This window comes from Anastrepha obliqua, chromosome 3 (genome assembly GCF_027943255.1).
Source record: "Anastrepha obliqua isolate idAnaObli1 chromosome 3, idAnaObli1_1.0, whole genome shotgun sequence".
Classification (NCBI taxonomy): Eukaryota; Metazoa; Arthropoda; class Insecta; order Diptera; family Tephritidae; genus Anastrepha; species Anastrepha obliqua.
Window position 1 is genome coordinate 123,395,066 of NC_072894.1, and position 14,691 is coordinate 123,409,756.

At 41.0% G+C, this 14,691-nt stretch overlaps 1 protein-coding gene and 1 pseudogene across 1 annotated transcript; one reads left to right on the plus strand and one right to left on the minus strand.

The window, feature by feature from the left end:
• Positions 1–9,714: 9,714 nt before the first annotated feature.
• Positions 9,715–11,693, plus strand: LOC129242190 (jerky protein homolog-like; annotated as a pseudogene).
• On the minus strand, positions 11,541–14,007 carry LOC129242730 (protein swallow). The gene is made up of 2 exons (XM_054879532.1): positions 12,373–14,007; positions 11,541–12,294 (listed from the first exon to the last, which is right to left on the minus strand). The coding sequence occupies exons 1-2, from the start codon at positions 13,715–13,717 to the stop codon at positions 11,744–11,746; spliced, it is 1,896 nt and encodes a 631-aa protein (XP_054735507.1). The 5' UTR covers positions 13,718–14,007; the 3' UTR covers positions 11,541–11,743.
• Between the last annotated feature and the right edge of the window lie 684 nt (positions 14,008–14,691).

Below are 14,691 nucleotides of genomic sequence, written 5' to 3' on the forward strand. Positions count from 1 at the left end.
AGTAATTCTTAAAGTCAATGGTAGTTTTTCCGGCAGCCAAGTCCACTTTCTCCGCAATGTTTCCACTTTTTCCTATTGCTGAAAAATGGAAGGAGTAAATTAATGAAATCTTAATATTATAAAGAGGAAAACTTTGTTTGTTTGTTTGTTTGTAACGAATAGGCTCAAAAACTACTGGACCGATTTTGAAAATTCCCTCACCATTCGAAAACTACATTATCCACGAGTAACATGGATTACATTATATTTTGGAAAAAAATAGGGTTCCATAAGATATTTGGTTTTTTCGGACACAAACTGAAAAAAATCTTATATATAAAATAAAGTCAACTTTTTGTGTGTGTTCGCTAACCGGCCGTGTCTGCACCGAATTAAACCAAACTTACACACGTTGTTAAGAAGGTATTGAAGATGGTTTCCGTATAGATATAGGTCAAAACGTGGACCCGGGTAACCTTCGGATGTGTATGTACAATATGGATATCAAATGAAAGCTGTTGATAAGTGCTTTAATACGGGGTAATTTTCATACCTATTGATGACTAGGGTCTCGAAATATATGCCAAAACGTGGACCCGCCGTGTCTTTGCACCGAATTAAACCAAACTTACACACATTGTTAAGTAAGTATTGAAAATGGGTTTCGTAAAGTTTGGTTGTAATTCGGAGCAGTGGCAACGGGTATAGCGTTCTTTTGAGCCAGCCATAATGTCGCTTATTTTTTTAACGCTTGGGGCGGAACTGAACTGTCAAATTGACAGTGTGTCAATATTTCTTTCTGATTTGGATGCCATAAGGAAAAAACGTAAGTGCAACATGTAAAAATTGTTTGTGAATTTTTTTGGAGTGGATTTTGGAACAGTGAATAGTTTCTTACGAAATTTGAGAATTTAATGTGAAATCCGAATGAAATTATGTGTTCGTGGAAAAAACAATTTTTTTCGTTTTTTTTTTTTGATAAATATAAATGGATAATGGTTAAAAAAGCTCCAATGCTTAATAAAACATATAAATTGAAACGAAAAATTCATGGATGATCAGGAAAAAAGACGATTGTTTATTCATATGCGTTGATTTGAAATTTAAAAGCAATCTTCTTTTTTCCTGATTTTCAATTTATATTTTATATTTACTCAAAAACAAATAGAAAAACAGAAAATATTGTTTATGCCAAAGCGCTTGAATAAAGAATAAAGAAATAAATAATATGAAAACCATATATTTTCTGTTCTAAACCATATCTACCTATTCTATTTTAGTGTGCCCAGCGAAGGGGGCCGGGTTTGCTAGTTACAAAATAAAGCAGAATCTTTTTAATCACTTTTCCCCCATCAACGGAATTCATAGCAAATAATAATAGTAAAACGCAAAGAAGAAGAAGTAGAGTTGTCAAATGAGAGCGAATAACGTACCATGGGAATGTAGTATATGGTGGACCATGTAAAATTTGCTTTTTGGATCGGCTATAAAAAAAACTAATAAATTTTTTTTCAAACTTTTTTTATTTTGAATATTGAACATTGTCATGTATGAATGAAAAATAATATCGTTGAAATAACTGCCACGACTGGCTTTACAGTAAGCCATTCGATCAACCCAATTTTTAAGCACATTTTCGATTGTTTGGGCTCCAATTTCATAAATGGCAACTTCGATTTCGTGGTTTAAAGCATCAATCGTCTCTGGATGGTTCGCATAGCATTTGTCCTTAACAGCTCCCCACAAAAAATAGTTCAACGGGCTTAAACCACAGCTCCGAGGCGGCCAATTGATATCGGATTTCGGCTGATTATTCGGTTTTCAAAAACGGTAGCCAAAAGTTCGAGTGTAACTTTGGCAGTGTGACAAGTTGCACCGTCCTATTGAAACCAAATGTCGCCCATGTCATCCTCTTCAATTTTTGGAAACAAAAACTCGTTGTTTACTGTAACCGCGGAAGAAGGAGAAGACTCACTACTTTGGAAATAGGTTTTCAATATTTCCCAACTTTGTTCAAGCGTATAGCGTCTTATTTCGTAAATGTCAAACCTTTAAGTAAATTATGAACATATTTGACATGTCATTTGTGTTCTCTTCTTCTTAATTGGCGCTATAACCGCTTACGCGATTTTGGCCGAGTTTAACAAAGCGCGCCAGTCGTTTCTTTCTCGTGCTAACCGGCGCCAGTTGGACACACCAAGTGAAGCCAAGTCCTTTTCCACCTGATCTTTCCAACGCAGTGGAGGCCGCCCTCTTCCTCTGCTACCACCAGCTGGTACCGCATCGAATACTTTCAAAGCCGGAGCGTTTGTATCCATTCGGACGACATGACCCAGCCAACGTAGCCGCTGGATCTTTATTCGCTGCGCTATGTCTATGTCGTCGTAAAGCTCATACAGCTCATCGTTCCATCGTCTGCGATATTCGCCGTTGCCAACGTGCAAAGGTCCAAAAATCTTACGCAGAATCTTTCTCTCGAACACTCCAAGCGTCGCTTCATCGGATGTTGTCATCGTCCAAGCTTCTGCGCCATACGTTAGGACGGGCATGATGAGAGTCTTGTAGAGTGTTAGTTTTGTTCGTCGAGAGAGGACTTTACTACTCAATTGCCTACTTAGTCCAAAGTAGCACTTGTTGGCAAGAGAGATTCTACGTTGGATTTCAAGGCTGACATTGTTATCGGTGTTAATGCTGGTTCCTAAATAGACGAAGTCTTTTACAACCTCGAAATTATAACTGTCTACAGTGACGTGGGTGCCGATACGCGAGTGCGCCGACTGTTTGTTTGAAGACAGGAGGTACTTCGTTTTGTCCTCGTTCACCACCAGACCCATTCGCTTTGCCTCTTTATCCAGTTTGGAGAAGGCAGAACTAACAGCGCGGTTGTTAAGGCCGATGATGTCAATATCATCGGCATACGCCAGCAATTGTACGCTCTTATAAAAAATTGTGCCCGAGCGATTAAGTTCTGCGGCTCGTACGATGCTCTCCAACATCAGGTTAAAGAAGTCACACGACAGCGAGTCACCCTGTCTGAAACCTCGTTTGGTATCAAACGGCTCGGAGAGGTCCTTCCCAATTCTGACGGCGCTGCTGGTGTTGAGCATCGTCATCTTACATAGCCGTATTAGTTTTGCGGGGATACCAAATTCAGACATCGCGGCATACAGGTAACTCCTTTCCGTACTGTCGAATGCAGCTTTGAAGTCGACGAAAAGATGGTGTGTGTCGATTCTCCTTTCATGGGTCTTTTCCAAGATTTGGCGTATTGAGAATATTTGGTCGATGGTAGACTTTCCAGGTCTGAAGCCACACTGATAAGGTCCAATCAGTTGGTTGACGGTGGGCTTCAGCCTTTCACACAATACGCTCGCTAGAACCTTATAGGCGATATTTAGAAGACTAATCCCGCGGTAATTGGCACAAATTGCAGGATCGCCCTTCTTATGGATTGGGCAGAGCACACTTAAATTCCAATCGGCAGGCATGCTTTCATCCGACCATATTTTGCATAGGAGCTGATGCATGCACCTTACCAGCTCCTCGCCGCCATGTTTGAATAGCTCAGCCGGCAGTCCGTCGGCGCCCGTGGCTTTATTGTTCTTTAGCCGTGATATTGCTATTCTCACCTCGTTATGATCGGGTAGCGGAACGACAATTCCGTCGTCAACGATTGGGGTATCGGGATCTTCACTTTCTCGGTGACATGCGCAGCTGTCACTGTTTAATAGGTTCGAGAAGTGTTCCCTCCATAATCTAAGATTGCTCTGTACGTCAGTCACCAGTTCGCCGTCTTTGTTCTTACAGGAAAACGCCCCGGTCTTGAAACCTTCTGTAAGCCGCCGAACTTTCTGGTAGAATTTTCGGGCGTTGTTCCTGTTGGCCAGCATCTCAAGCTCTTCGCACTCACGTATTTCGGCCTCTCGTTTCTTCTTTCGGATAATACGTCTCTCTTCCTTTTTCAGCTCTCTGTAGCGATCCCACATGGCTCGCGTTGCGCCCGATCGCAGCGTGGCTCTATAGGCGGCATCCTTTCTTTCTGCGGCAGCATGACATTCCTCGTCGTACCAGTTGTTTTTTCGGGCTCGCCGGAATCCGATTTCTTCTTCGGCGGCGGTACGTAGAGAACGAGAAATGTTGCTCCATTGTTCGTGGATGCCGGTTTGTTGGGCAGTACTCTCTGAGAGCAGGAGTGAGAGTCGAGTGGCGAATCTTCTGGCTGTCTGTTGTGATTGCAGCTTTTCGATGCCGAACATTCTTTGCGTAGGTAGATGCACGTTTTTTGCTGCACAGAGGCGTATGCGCAGTTTGGCTGCAACAAGGTAGTGATCCGAGTCAATGTTGGGTCCTCGGATCGTACGTACATCTAATACACTAGAAGCGTGTCTTCCATCTATCACAACATGATCGATCTGGTTTCATGTTTTTCGATCAGGAGACAGCCAGGTGGCTTGGTGAATCTTCTTATGCTGGAATCTGGTGCTGCAGACTACCATGTTTCGGGCCCCGGCGAAGTCGATCAGCCTCTGTCCGTTACCGGATGTTTCGTTGTGCAGGCTGAATTTTCCGACTGTTGGACCAAAAATTCCCTCCTTGCCCACCCTGGCGTTGAAGTCGCCAAGCACGATTTTTATGTCGTGGCGGGGGCAGCGCTCATAGGAACGTTCCAGGCGCTCATAGAAGGAATCTTTGGTCGCATCGTCCTTCTCTTCCGTCGGGGCGTGGGCGCAAATTAGCGATATGTTGAAAAATCTGGCTTTGATGCGGATTGTTGCGAGACGCTCGTCCACCGGAGTGAACGACAGTACTTGGCGACGAAGTCTCTCTCCCACAACAAATCCGACACCGAATTTGCGCTCCTTTACATGGCAGCTGTAGTAGACGTCGCAAGGTCCTATGGTTTTCTTTCCTTGCCCCGTCCATCGCATCTCTTGGATGGCAGTGATGTCAGCCTTTACTCTCACGAGGACATCAACCAGCCGGGCAGAGGCACCTTCCCCATTAAGGGACCGGACATTCCAGGTGCATGCCCTCAAATCGTATTCCTTAGTTCGTTTGCAGGGGTCGTCATCAGTATAGGGAGGTCTCATCCGAGGCTTTTTTAAAGTTTTCATTGGGGGGGATTTTTAAGTGGCGGGTCCCAAACCCAACGCACAACCAGCTATCCTGGAGTGTTTCGCCTTCTCACTTTAGCTCACTCCCGAACGGGTGTTCGGAAGCTACCCAGAGGATACGTGGGCTAATCCCGGCCGTTGTGAGCTGCTTGAACCATATGCAGAAGAATCGTCCTGGCCATTCCCAAGTGAATGGCGATCAGTAACTTTCCCCACTTGCGTGGACTTCTACACATGGAACCATCCTCATTTGTGTTACCATTCTCAAAAAAATAGGTGGTTCAAAAAGCAAACGCTATATGGCCCACCCAGTATAAGTAACGAGCAGGCATATCATATTTCTTCTATCCTTTACTAACCGGACACATCATCAAAAACCTGTACAAACTTCTATCCTGCAATGCATAGATAACAAATTGTAAGAAACATAATAAAGTTGAATTTTGTTTTGCACACCATAAATTTACGAGTAACTTGAATTTTTAGTCGACATAAAACCTACACTGAAAAATTTGCCAACTTACTGTAGACCTACAAAACGTAGGCACTACAGTTTTAAGTCACCTCCGTATGTTATGGTTTTCATGAGCTTTTTGCATAGCAGGACATTAGCATTCCTTGCTGAAAGACAACCGTTATTAGAAAAAATTTTGTTCATAATTTTTAATGCTTCTTACCCACAGTGCGCGCCGAGTAGTAATCCACGACCGCTTACTAATCCAGATAACCCTGCGAGCTTACTCGTGCAAAAATTGTCTTGGTTATCATAAATTCCTTTATCCTTGCACTTGGTTGACCACTTGCTTAGCAAAAATATCGGCTAGCAAATTTAAAGTATTGTTAACGCTAAGCGCTCTAACGAGCGACGCTCTTAAAACAATACACAACTTGGCTAATATTGCTGGTCTGAGTGTCAATGCTGAAAAAAAGATCTAAAGCCATTGTAAAGTTCATCGACTTTCTGCGCTTTGCATTATGGAAGCTATGAAATCAACTCCACCGGCTGCTCTTAGGCTATCCTCGACCTGACACCGATTGATCTCTTTGCGGAAAATCAGGCTGCAACCTCAGCTGCGAGGCTACAAGCAACCGATCAGCTTATTTTTGGGAATACCATGGTCAATTCAGACCCTAAGGTTCTAGGTTCTAGTTACGAGTTTTGGAAAACCGCTAAAGACGGTTATAGAAGACGATGGTTTGTGTAACGGCTAAGTTCCGAGAAGTAGCACAATGGAAGGGGGAGTTAGCGCTGGCATATATTGTGCAGAATTAAGCATCAAAAAGTCATTTAAGTCCCTAACTATTGCACTGAGGACTTTGCTGTTAAGAAAGCAGCATAGCTTTTAGCTACAGAAGCAACAATTAACTGCGCAATAAACTTCTACGTGGATAACCAGGCAGCTAAAAAAGCGATCAAATCATACTATCATACAAAAATGTCAAGAGTGCAACGAAGCAATTAAAAGTTTGCTCGTAATCGCAGGCTTTGTGACTGTTGGGTTCCGGGAAATGAGACGAAATAGCAAAAGAAGGCGCGAGACTTGCAGGGAATCAAATAAGTTAGGTACTTAAACCCCCGCGCACAATTCAAAAAGAATAAGCACATGTTCAAAAAGGCGAAACGCTTAGTTTAACCAATTTCAAATTTGCCAGGATCATGTGTGAACGCGCATACAATGATAGTTATATGGAATCGTCTATGTCGTTCAGCAGGATTAGTTGCAGCTCCTCATAAAAAACCATTTGCCGCTCGGCGGCGGCATAAAACTGTAGGTCCCTCCATTTTTGAAACAACATCAAGACGCACGCCACAAATAGGCTCCATTCGAAGCAGTACACATATGCCAATGATTAGCCCAGTCATTAAATCACTTTTTAGCTCTTCTGCGAATTACCCTTAATGACCTCTATCGACTCAAAGCGGCGTCCGCGGAGTGGTAATTTACGTTTTGGAAAAGGAAAAAAGTCACAGGGGGCTAAATCCGGTGAATACGATGTTTGTTCGATGATATTTGTTTAGTTTTTGGCCAAAAAAAGGTTCACAGTATGACCCTTGCGAGACGGTGTCTTATCATGGTGCAAAATACTTTAGTTTTCTTTCACAAATTGGGCCGTTTCCTACGCACATTCTCTCTCAAACGTCGCACTAATTCCAAACAATATTCTTTATTTATCGTAGAACCATTTGGAATGAATTCCGAGTGCACAACACCATCATTAATCAAAGAAAACGAGTAGCATGACTTTCACTTTTGACCGACTTTGACGAGGTTTTTTTGGGTCTCGGCTCATGTGGATAGCGCCATTCAGCCGCCTGTTGACTGGTTTGTATGTCAAACTCATATACCCACCGCCCAAGCATGTCTTCAGCCACCTTCTTCCGATGAATTTTTTTAAAGAAATTCAACTCTCTTGGAACGAGTCGAGCAGCTACGCGTCTGACGAGCTACCTCCTTCAAACTTAAATGATGGTTTTCCAGCACCATTTCTTTGACTTTGTCGACCTTTTCATCCGTTGAAGATGTTGATGGGCGATCAGATCGGGGCAAATATTCCACGACTTCTCGGCACTCTTCAAAAGCCGTATATTACTCGTAGACCCGTGTTTTTTTTTTCGACGATTCCGTTCAAAACACAAAATTTAAGGCAAATTGTTTGTTCGATATTTTTATCCTTAGTGAAAATCGCAGAGCACACTTGCGGTTGACATTATAGAGGACAGTTATACCAACATTCCAGCACAAAACTTTAAACATTCATATGTGTAAGGTGCGCTTCTTGAATGAACAATTCCCGATATTTTTTTGGCAGAATGTATACCTGAACTGGAGCTTGAAGGACTCCTAAAAATCGCTAAAAATAGGACTCTGATCTGGTATCGCTATGGGCCAAAATGGTCTCTGCGTGGCTTCGGCCACGAAAGAATTCGATGTGTATATTTGAGAAAGCTTGTCTTGTATGGTTTGAAATAGAGGAATTTAATTGTAAACGAATATTGTTAAAGGTATAAACAAATAAATGTATATCTCAATTTATTGTATATTTTTCCAGCAGGCGACCACCGACGAAAATTCTCTATTATTATTATTTTATTATAATCATTGTTAGTGTCAAATCAAAAGAAAATAAAGAATATATCTACCTCCTACAAATCTGAGAAGTGCGACGAAAAATATGAGTCGTCGAGATATCTGTCCCCAGCGTCATTTTTGCAATTAAATTAAAATTCGGCGATAAGTAACCAAGCCTCGCCTTCTAAGCCCATACGAATATTTAAAAAATCTTTATTTTCCTCAGTGATATCTTCTTTTAGAAGACCCTGGCGGCCGCCGTAGTCGAATGAGTTGGTGCGTGAGTATCATTCAGGAGTGCGTAGATTCAAAATCAAATGAAGTGTTTTCTAATAGCGGGCGCCCCCCGACAAGCAATGGCAAACCTCCGAGCGTATTTATTTCTATTAAAAAAGGTTTTTCACTAAAAACCATTCGCTGTTCCATTTGTGGAACAACATCCCGACATACAGGACAAATATGAAGAGGAGCTCGGCCAAACATCTAACAGAAGCGGCGCGTATAATAATAAATTTATAGTAAACTAGCTTTAACCCGCGGTCCCGCTCGCGTAGGAGTAGGTTTGAGGGATTTAGGATATGTATATAAAAGAATTACAAACAATAATTTCATAGAAAATAATTTTTTATTAATAACAATAATATTACAATACCCGGCATCCGTTGCTATGTCTCGTTGGATAAAATCAAAAAACCAATCAGAAAAATATCTATCTCAAACCGTTTTTGAACTTTGCATTTAGGTCATAGTTGAACAGCTTATGCGGATTATGAAGTCTAGAGTGCGCTATAAATAGTGGGAAATAGGAAAAACTAAGATTTTTTAGATTAAATCTAAGCAAATATTCGATTATTAGTGACGAATGAGAATGGTGGCGCGGCCTGGGGGCTGTGGGAAGGGCGTTCCATCATAAAAACATGCCTATAACCTTCATTGGGTGAAAATATGAATGTACAGCGCACGCTCGATAACGTGAACGCTCTAAAACGTGAACACCCTAAAACGTGAACAAACCCAAAAAGCTCTATAACATGAACAATAAACGTTACAATTACTTGAATGTAGTTTACATTGATCTCAAGTAATACTAAAATTGGAGAATCTCCTAATTATAAAATAGGCATTTTATTCGTAATTGCATGTAAGGAATAAAATATTTCAGTCGCGGTTTTGGCTTTGCAAAAAGTGTTTCGTCTTATGTTTTCTCGCAAAAATAAGTTCTTAAAAACCCGTGTGCTTGACATTAAAACAAAAGGCTTAAATTCTATGTTTTTTAAAAAAAGGCTCATCTGTGACGATTTTAGCAAAGAAATATAATGTTGCTAAATCATCAATTCGTAACATTAAATTGAAAAAGCAAGTGATTTTAAAATGCGTAAACAACACGTATTGTGGACCTGGAAATAGAAAAACACTGCGTTCTTCAGAGTTGCCCAAAATGGAGAGAGCTCTTTATCGTTGGTTTATCCGAATGCGAGAAAAATACTGGCCAGTAAGTGCTCTAATGTTGAAAGAAAAGGCAAAAACACTGCATGCAAAATTTAAAGAAAATGAAGCAAACTTCTTCGCTAGTGATGGATGGCTCCAAGGATTCAAGAAGAGGTACGGTATACGTCTTCTTAAAATATGAGGCGAAAAACTGTCTTCGCAACCTCAGCTAGTGGATCCGTTGAAAGAAAAACTTAAAACTAAAATGCCCGAATTGGAGTTGTGCAACGATCAGTTATATAATGCTGATGAGTCGGGGTTATTGTGGAGACTTTTGCCAAAGAAAACGTACGCGTCGAGTTTGGTGAAGAGAGCCCCAGCGGTAAAGTCCGAGAAGTAGCGAATCACGTTTTTGTGCTGTTCAAACGCCACTGGGTCCCACAAGCTTAAGCTTTTGGTAATTGGAAAGGCGAAGAATCCACGCTGCTTTAAAAACTTTCAGTGTCCCACCGACTATAAGACCTCCAAATCCGCCTGGATGACGTCGGCTATTGGCTCAAGCAATGGTTTCATGAGTCATTTGTTCCACAGGTGAATATTCCTTTTAAGGTTTGTCCGATTTTTAAGGTTAACTGGTTGTTTTTTAAGGTTCCATCGTTTTTAAAGTAGAAAGCCTTGCCAATTAAAGCTCTCCTCCTAATCGACAACGCTCCTTCTCACCCAAATGAAGCTGAACTGACAACGGAGAATGGGCAAATTTCGGCAATGCTTACGCCACCAAACGTTACTCCCCTCATTCAACCGATCGATCAGAATGCAATAAAAATCACTAAGTTCCATCACAAAAACAGCCTTCTAGCTTCAATAGCAGCGACAAAGACTGATTTGCTCGAGTCGTTCAAAAAAATTAACTTAAAAACAGCTATAAATCTTTTGGATGCGGTTTGGTTTCGTGTTGCTGAAGCAACATTAGCTAAGTGCTGGAACAGTATTTTAGATTTTGCGGTAAACAATGATGATCCCGAAGATAATGTTCCGTTGGCGGTTTTAAAAGAAAAATGGGAAGCTGAACTCCGCACCTTGATGAGCAACACCGCCGATCTCCTTAGTCGTTTAAATCCTGGGTTCGTTCGTGTTCGCAGATATGCTCAAAAATATGTATGTGGGTTATTGAAAAAACTCTTGTTTATTAAAAATTTCAGATTGAATTCACGTTAACAGGCATTCATGAATGGAACGAAGATATCGAGGAGGGCAATGCAGATGACGACCATCAACAAGAGGACGAATCCGATGATGACAGCGTATCAGAGCAACTGGAGAAAATTAAGCCGACTGAAGCGATTGAAATTTTCAATAAGGCGCTAATAATGGGCTGGTCAAGAAGACGTCGATCAAAATGATATGAGTGTGCTAAGATGGTTAAGGGAGAAAGCTGGGCTTCAAATTTTAGAAAAAAATAAGATAAAAAAAGATGACTTTTAAATAAAACCATCATATGACTTAATTTTCAATTAATATGTAACGAAAACAAGAATAAAATGTGAATTTAAATGTAAAAAAAAATATTTTTACTTAGTCTTTTTGGGCATTCCAAAACGTGAACACTTTTGTTAACGTGAACTGCCTTGGTTTGAATTAGTTCACGTTATCGAGCGTGCGCTGTATAAACATTTTTACGTCATTTGGTGTTGTCGTTTCGTAGTGATGCGCGAACAACGTACAGACATTCACCTTTATAGTAAAGATAAATAAATGCTTCTAATTTTTTATGGGCCACTTTATAAAAATCTAACAAGCTATCAAAGGCAGCTTATTATTTCCCATTTCCCATCCTATATTTGAGCCGAACTTTTTAAATATTTTCACCAACTTTTGGTAGATACGCTTACAATTTTTTTTTTTTTTTAATATAATTTTATTGATTATTTACCATGAGCGTATGCTCATTTTTAATTTTATTAGACACATTTTTGAGGAGCAATATTTAAAACATTGATGTAAAAAATAAAGTAAACTTAAACATTAAATAACTAAATACATAAAATGATAATTTATAATACCCAAGATACGCGGTGAAGATCTTATGCAAGTTAACTAAAAATAAATAAATAAATATAAAACAGATTTTATTGCACTCGAAGTGCCGATCTAGTTAGATTGTAGCGGGGTGTAGCTTTTCTCAAAAGTACTATCTAGCAACGGTACTTGTGTGTAATTGTGTTGAGGAGCCACCTGCTCACGTTCGGTATACTTGGGATTCCTGCAACGTACACAACTGCCAAATAAATTCAACCAGCGTCGTGAAATAGACCTGCCGCCAACACTGGTCTTCTTTGGCGCGAATTTACGCCCGCCTTGCACCTCAGTCGTTGCAGAGACATCCATAGCAATGCTGTTCGAACAGCGTTCAATGTACAAACCCGTCGGGGAGGGAGTCCTCTGGGGACCTCGGCTATACATGAGACTCCAAACTTTTGGTGCATGAATTCTCTTCTCTTTCATGTCGATTTTGTTGCGTTTACGACGTGCCGGTTTCGGTGGCGATGACAATTCGATCACTTCAACATCAATAGCCGAATCAGAGCTGCTGGGATGGCTTGCGCGCGAGTCATATTGGGATTTATCACTGTCTTTTGCGTTGGTAGTTTCCACGCACTTCTGTCGGGCTTTAAGGGAATTACTACGCCTGCGCAGTGCGACTGAAACGAAATAGAGAGATATTAGCATAGGAAGTTGATGAAAAATAAAGCATGCAGGATTTTTAAGCTAACACTTACCATTATCCCTCGTCGTTCGCCTTTCACCGCTCTCTCCATCCGGATAATTGCTGAAATTCAAAGCCATTGGTTGTATCGCTGCCACGCTTTTAATATTTCGACCACATTTCTCTATTGTGCTCTCACTGCATAGATTATTGTTGCCATCTGGCGTATCAGCTGTCACGTATATTTGCAGTTCGCCATTTGGTATGCCAAGGTGCGGCGGTGAGGGTGTTGGCGGTGCTGGCGGTGGCGGTGACGGTGAGTAGCATATATCACCTACAGTTTGTGTCGCCTTTGTGCTCTTTGCGGTGCAGTAGAGCAAACCCTGCACCGACTGCCTCCCTACGCCCCAAGACGGTTGGCTGTTTGCACCCATCTGACCATAGCCAAAAGAACGACAATTCTGACTTTTCTGGATTTGATCCTCGGCGGTACTCAACCGCACCCGCAAGAAATCCACATTTTGTCGAAGGCGCGTAATTTCGCACTGCTTTTCATCCAGCTTTGATTGCTGGTAGTCATTATACGATTTAAGGCGATCGCGCTCATCCAGCAATAATGCATACATATTTTTATCAATTAGGCCGTCTTTGCAGTTTTCCCTCAACACACCACCCTCATTACTCTTGTCTGCTTCTCGGCCGAAATCATCGTCGCCGTCGTCGGTAGTACCGCTACCACTCTGTGTGGAAGTTGTTGCTGATGTTGTCGCTGTCATGTTGCTGTTCGAAAAGTCTGCGCCGTCATCTGGCTCCCCATCGACACCGTCAATTACTTTCTCAAGCGCTTGATTCAGCCTCTCCGCGACAACGGTAACGCTACGCTGCAACTGCATCCTTTCCCGTGTTATCGGATCTCGCACCAGTGCCTCAGGCAGTGAACGATGTCTTTGGATTTTCGCTAGCCTACGTCGACGTTCATCTTCGTTGCGTATATTTGCGATATATTGTCCGACTTTGCTTTCGACATGCTTGTAGCGACGCTTCGTATATTCCGAATGGATATCGTGATAGGAGTGTGACTTGCGATTACGCTCTAGTGGCTGTTTGGGCGCATCACTACCGATGGGCATACCAGTTCGATCGCTCTTAATTATGGAATCATTGGTTATCGCGGCACGCTCAGTGGGTTGTTCTGTAGTACATTCGGCCGATGATATGGTTTGGTCGGTGACGGATGAATTGGATGTGCTGAGATTATGAGTTGGCTTGACCATATTTTTGTCGCTTTCTTCGCTAAACAATTGGTGTTTTTGCCCTTCACGCAAGCGGTGAGGAAATTGAAACCTGTTCACCGGAGTTGGCGATGAGTCTAAATCAAAGAGTTCATCGTACGGAAAGCTTTCATCTTGAATGCTCATTTTCAAGGTAACAACTAAAATTTTGCAAGCAAAAGCGGCAATATCCTGTATTTTTACTTTACTTAAATTTAAATTACAACAACAATTTAAATGGGACTAAACTTTAATACGCATTTACAATTCGGAATTAATTTTTTGAGCGTGCGTACAACAAACTCTTGTAAATTATATTTTATTCTAAACGAAAAAACTACAAATTTTGGAAAACAAATTTTAAATAAACGCGATACTAAAACAATTGAAACTAAAGAAAAAACAGTAACTCATGAAACAATACCGAATGCCAACTGACTCAGCAGCCTTTAAGCTACTTCAGCGACGCAAAAAATGAGAAAATTATACCAAAGGTAACGGTATTGGAGGCCAATAACAATGCTACATGCATACATTCTTAAAGTGTTAATATTATATATATGTATATGTGGGCATTAGGGTAGGTTCGTACTGCTAACTGCTTGGGGTTGAAGCCAACGTCTGTTAAGGAATGCGACTTGTAACAAGCCTGGAAAGACCTGAGCTAAGAGGAAATAATTGATTTTAAGAATATACAGTTTTTTAAAGTTAATTTTTTTTAAGAATTGCGCAAAAATGTATAGCGATTTTTGTGTGCTTCTTCACAGCACCTTGCAACTTACTTAACTTAGTCACTGAGAGCAACTAAAATATCACCGTCGCTCATGGCGAAAAGAATTCAGGAGTTGTGACCTATAAAGAGATCATTAACTTAATATCAGCGAATTTGAAGGACGTCACCGTGGTTATAACAGCGTTTTTTTTTTTACAAAAGAAACTGAGTAAAATTTAGGTTCTTTAAGGTTTCACTATTTTTATTGAACATGCGGCTCTAAACAGTTATGTGCGAAAAATCATGTGATTTAAGGGGGGAGCCTGGTTTATGAGGTCTAAAAATTGCATCTCTTTGCGATTTTTTTTTTTTTTAAGGAAAAAAAAAGAGGTTGTCTGTAAAGTCGGTT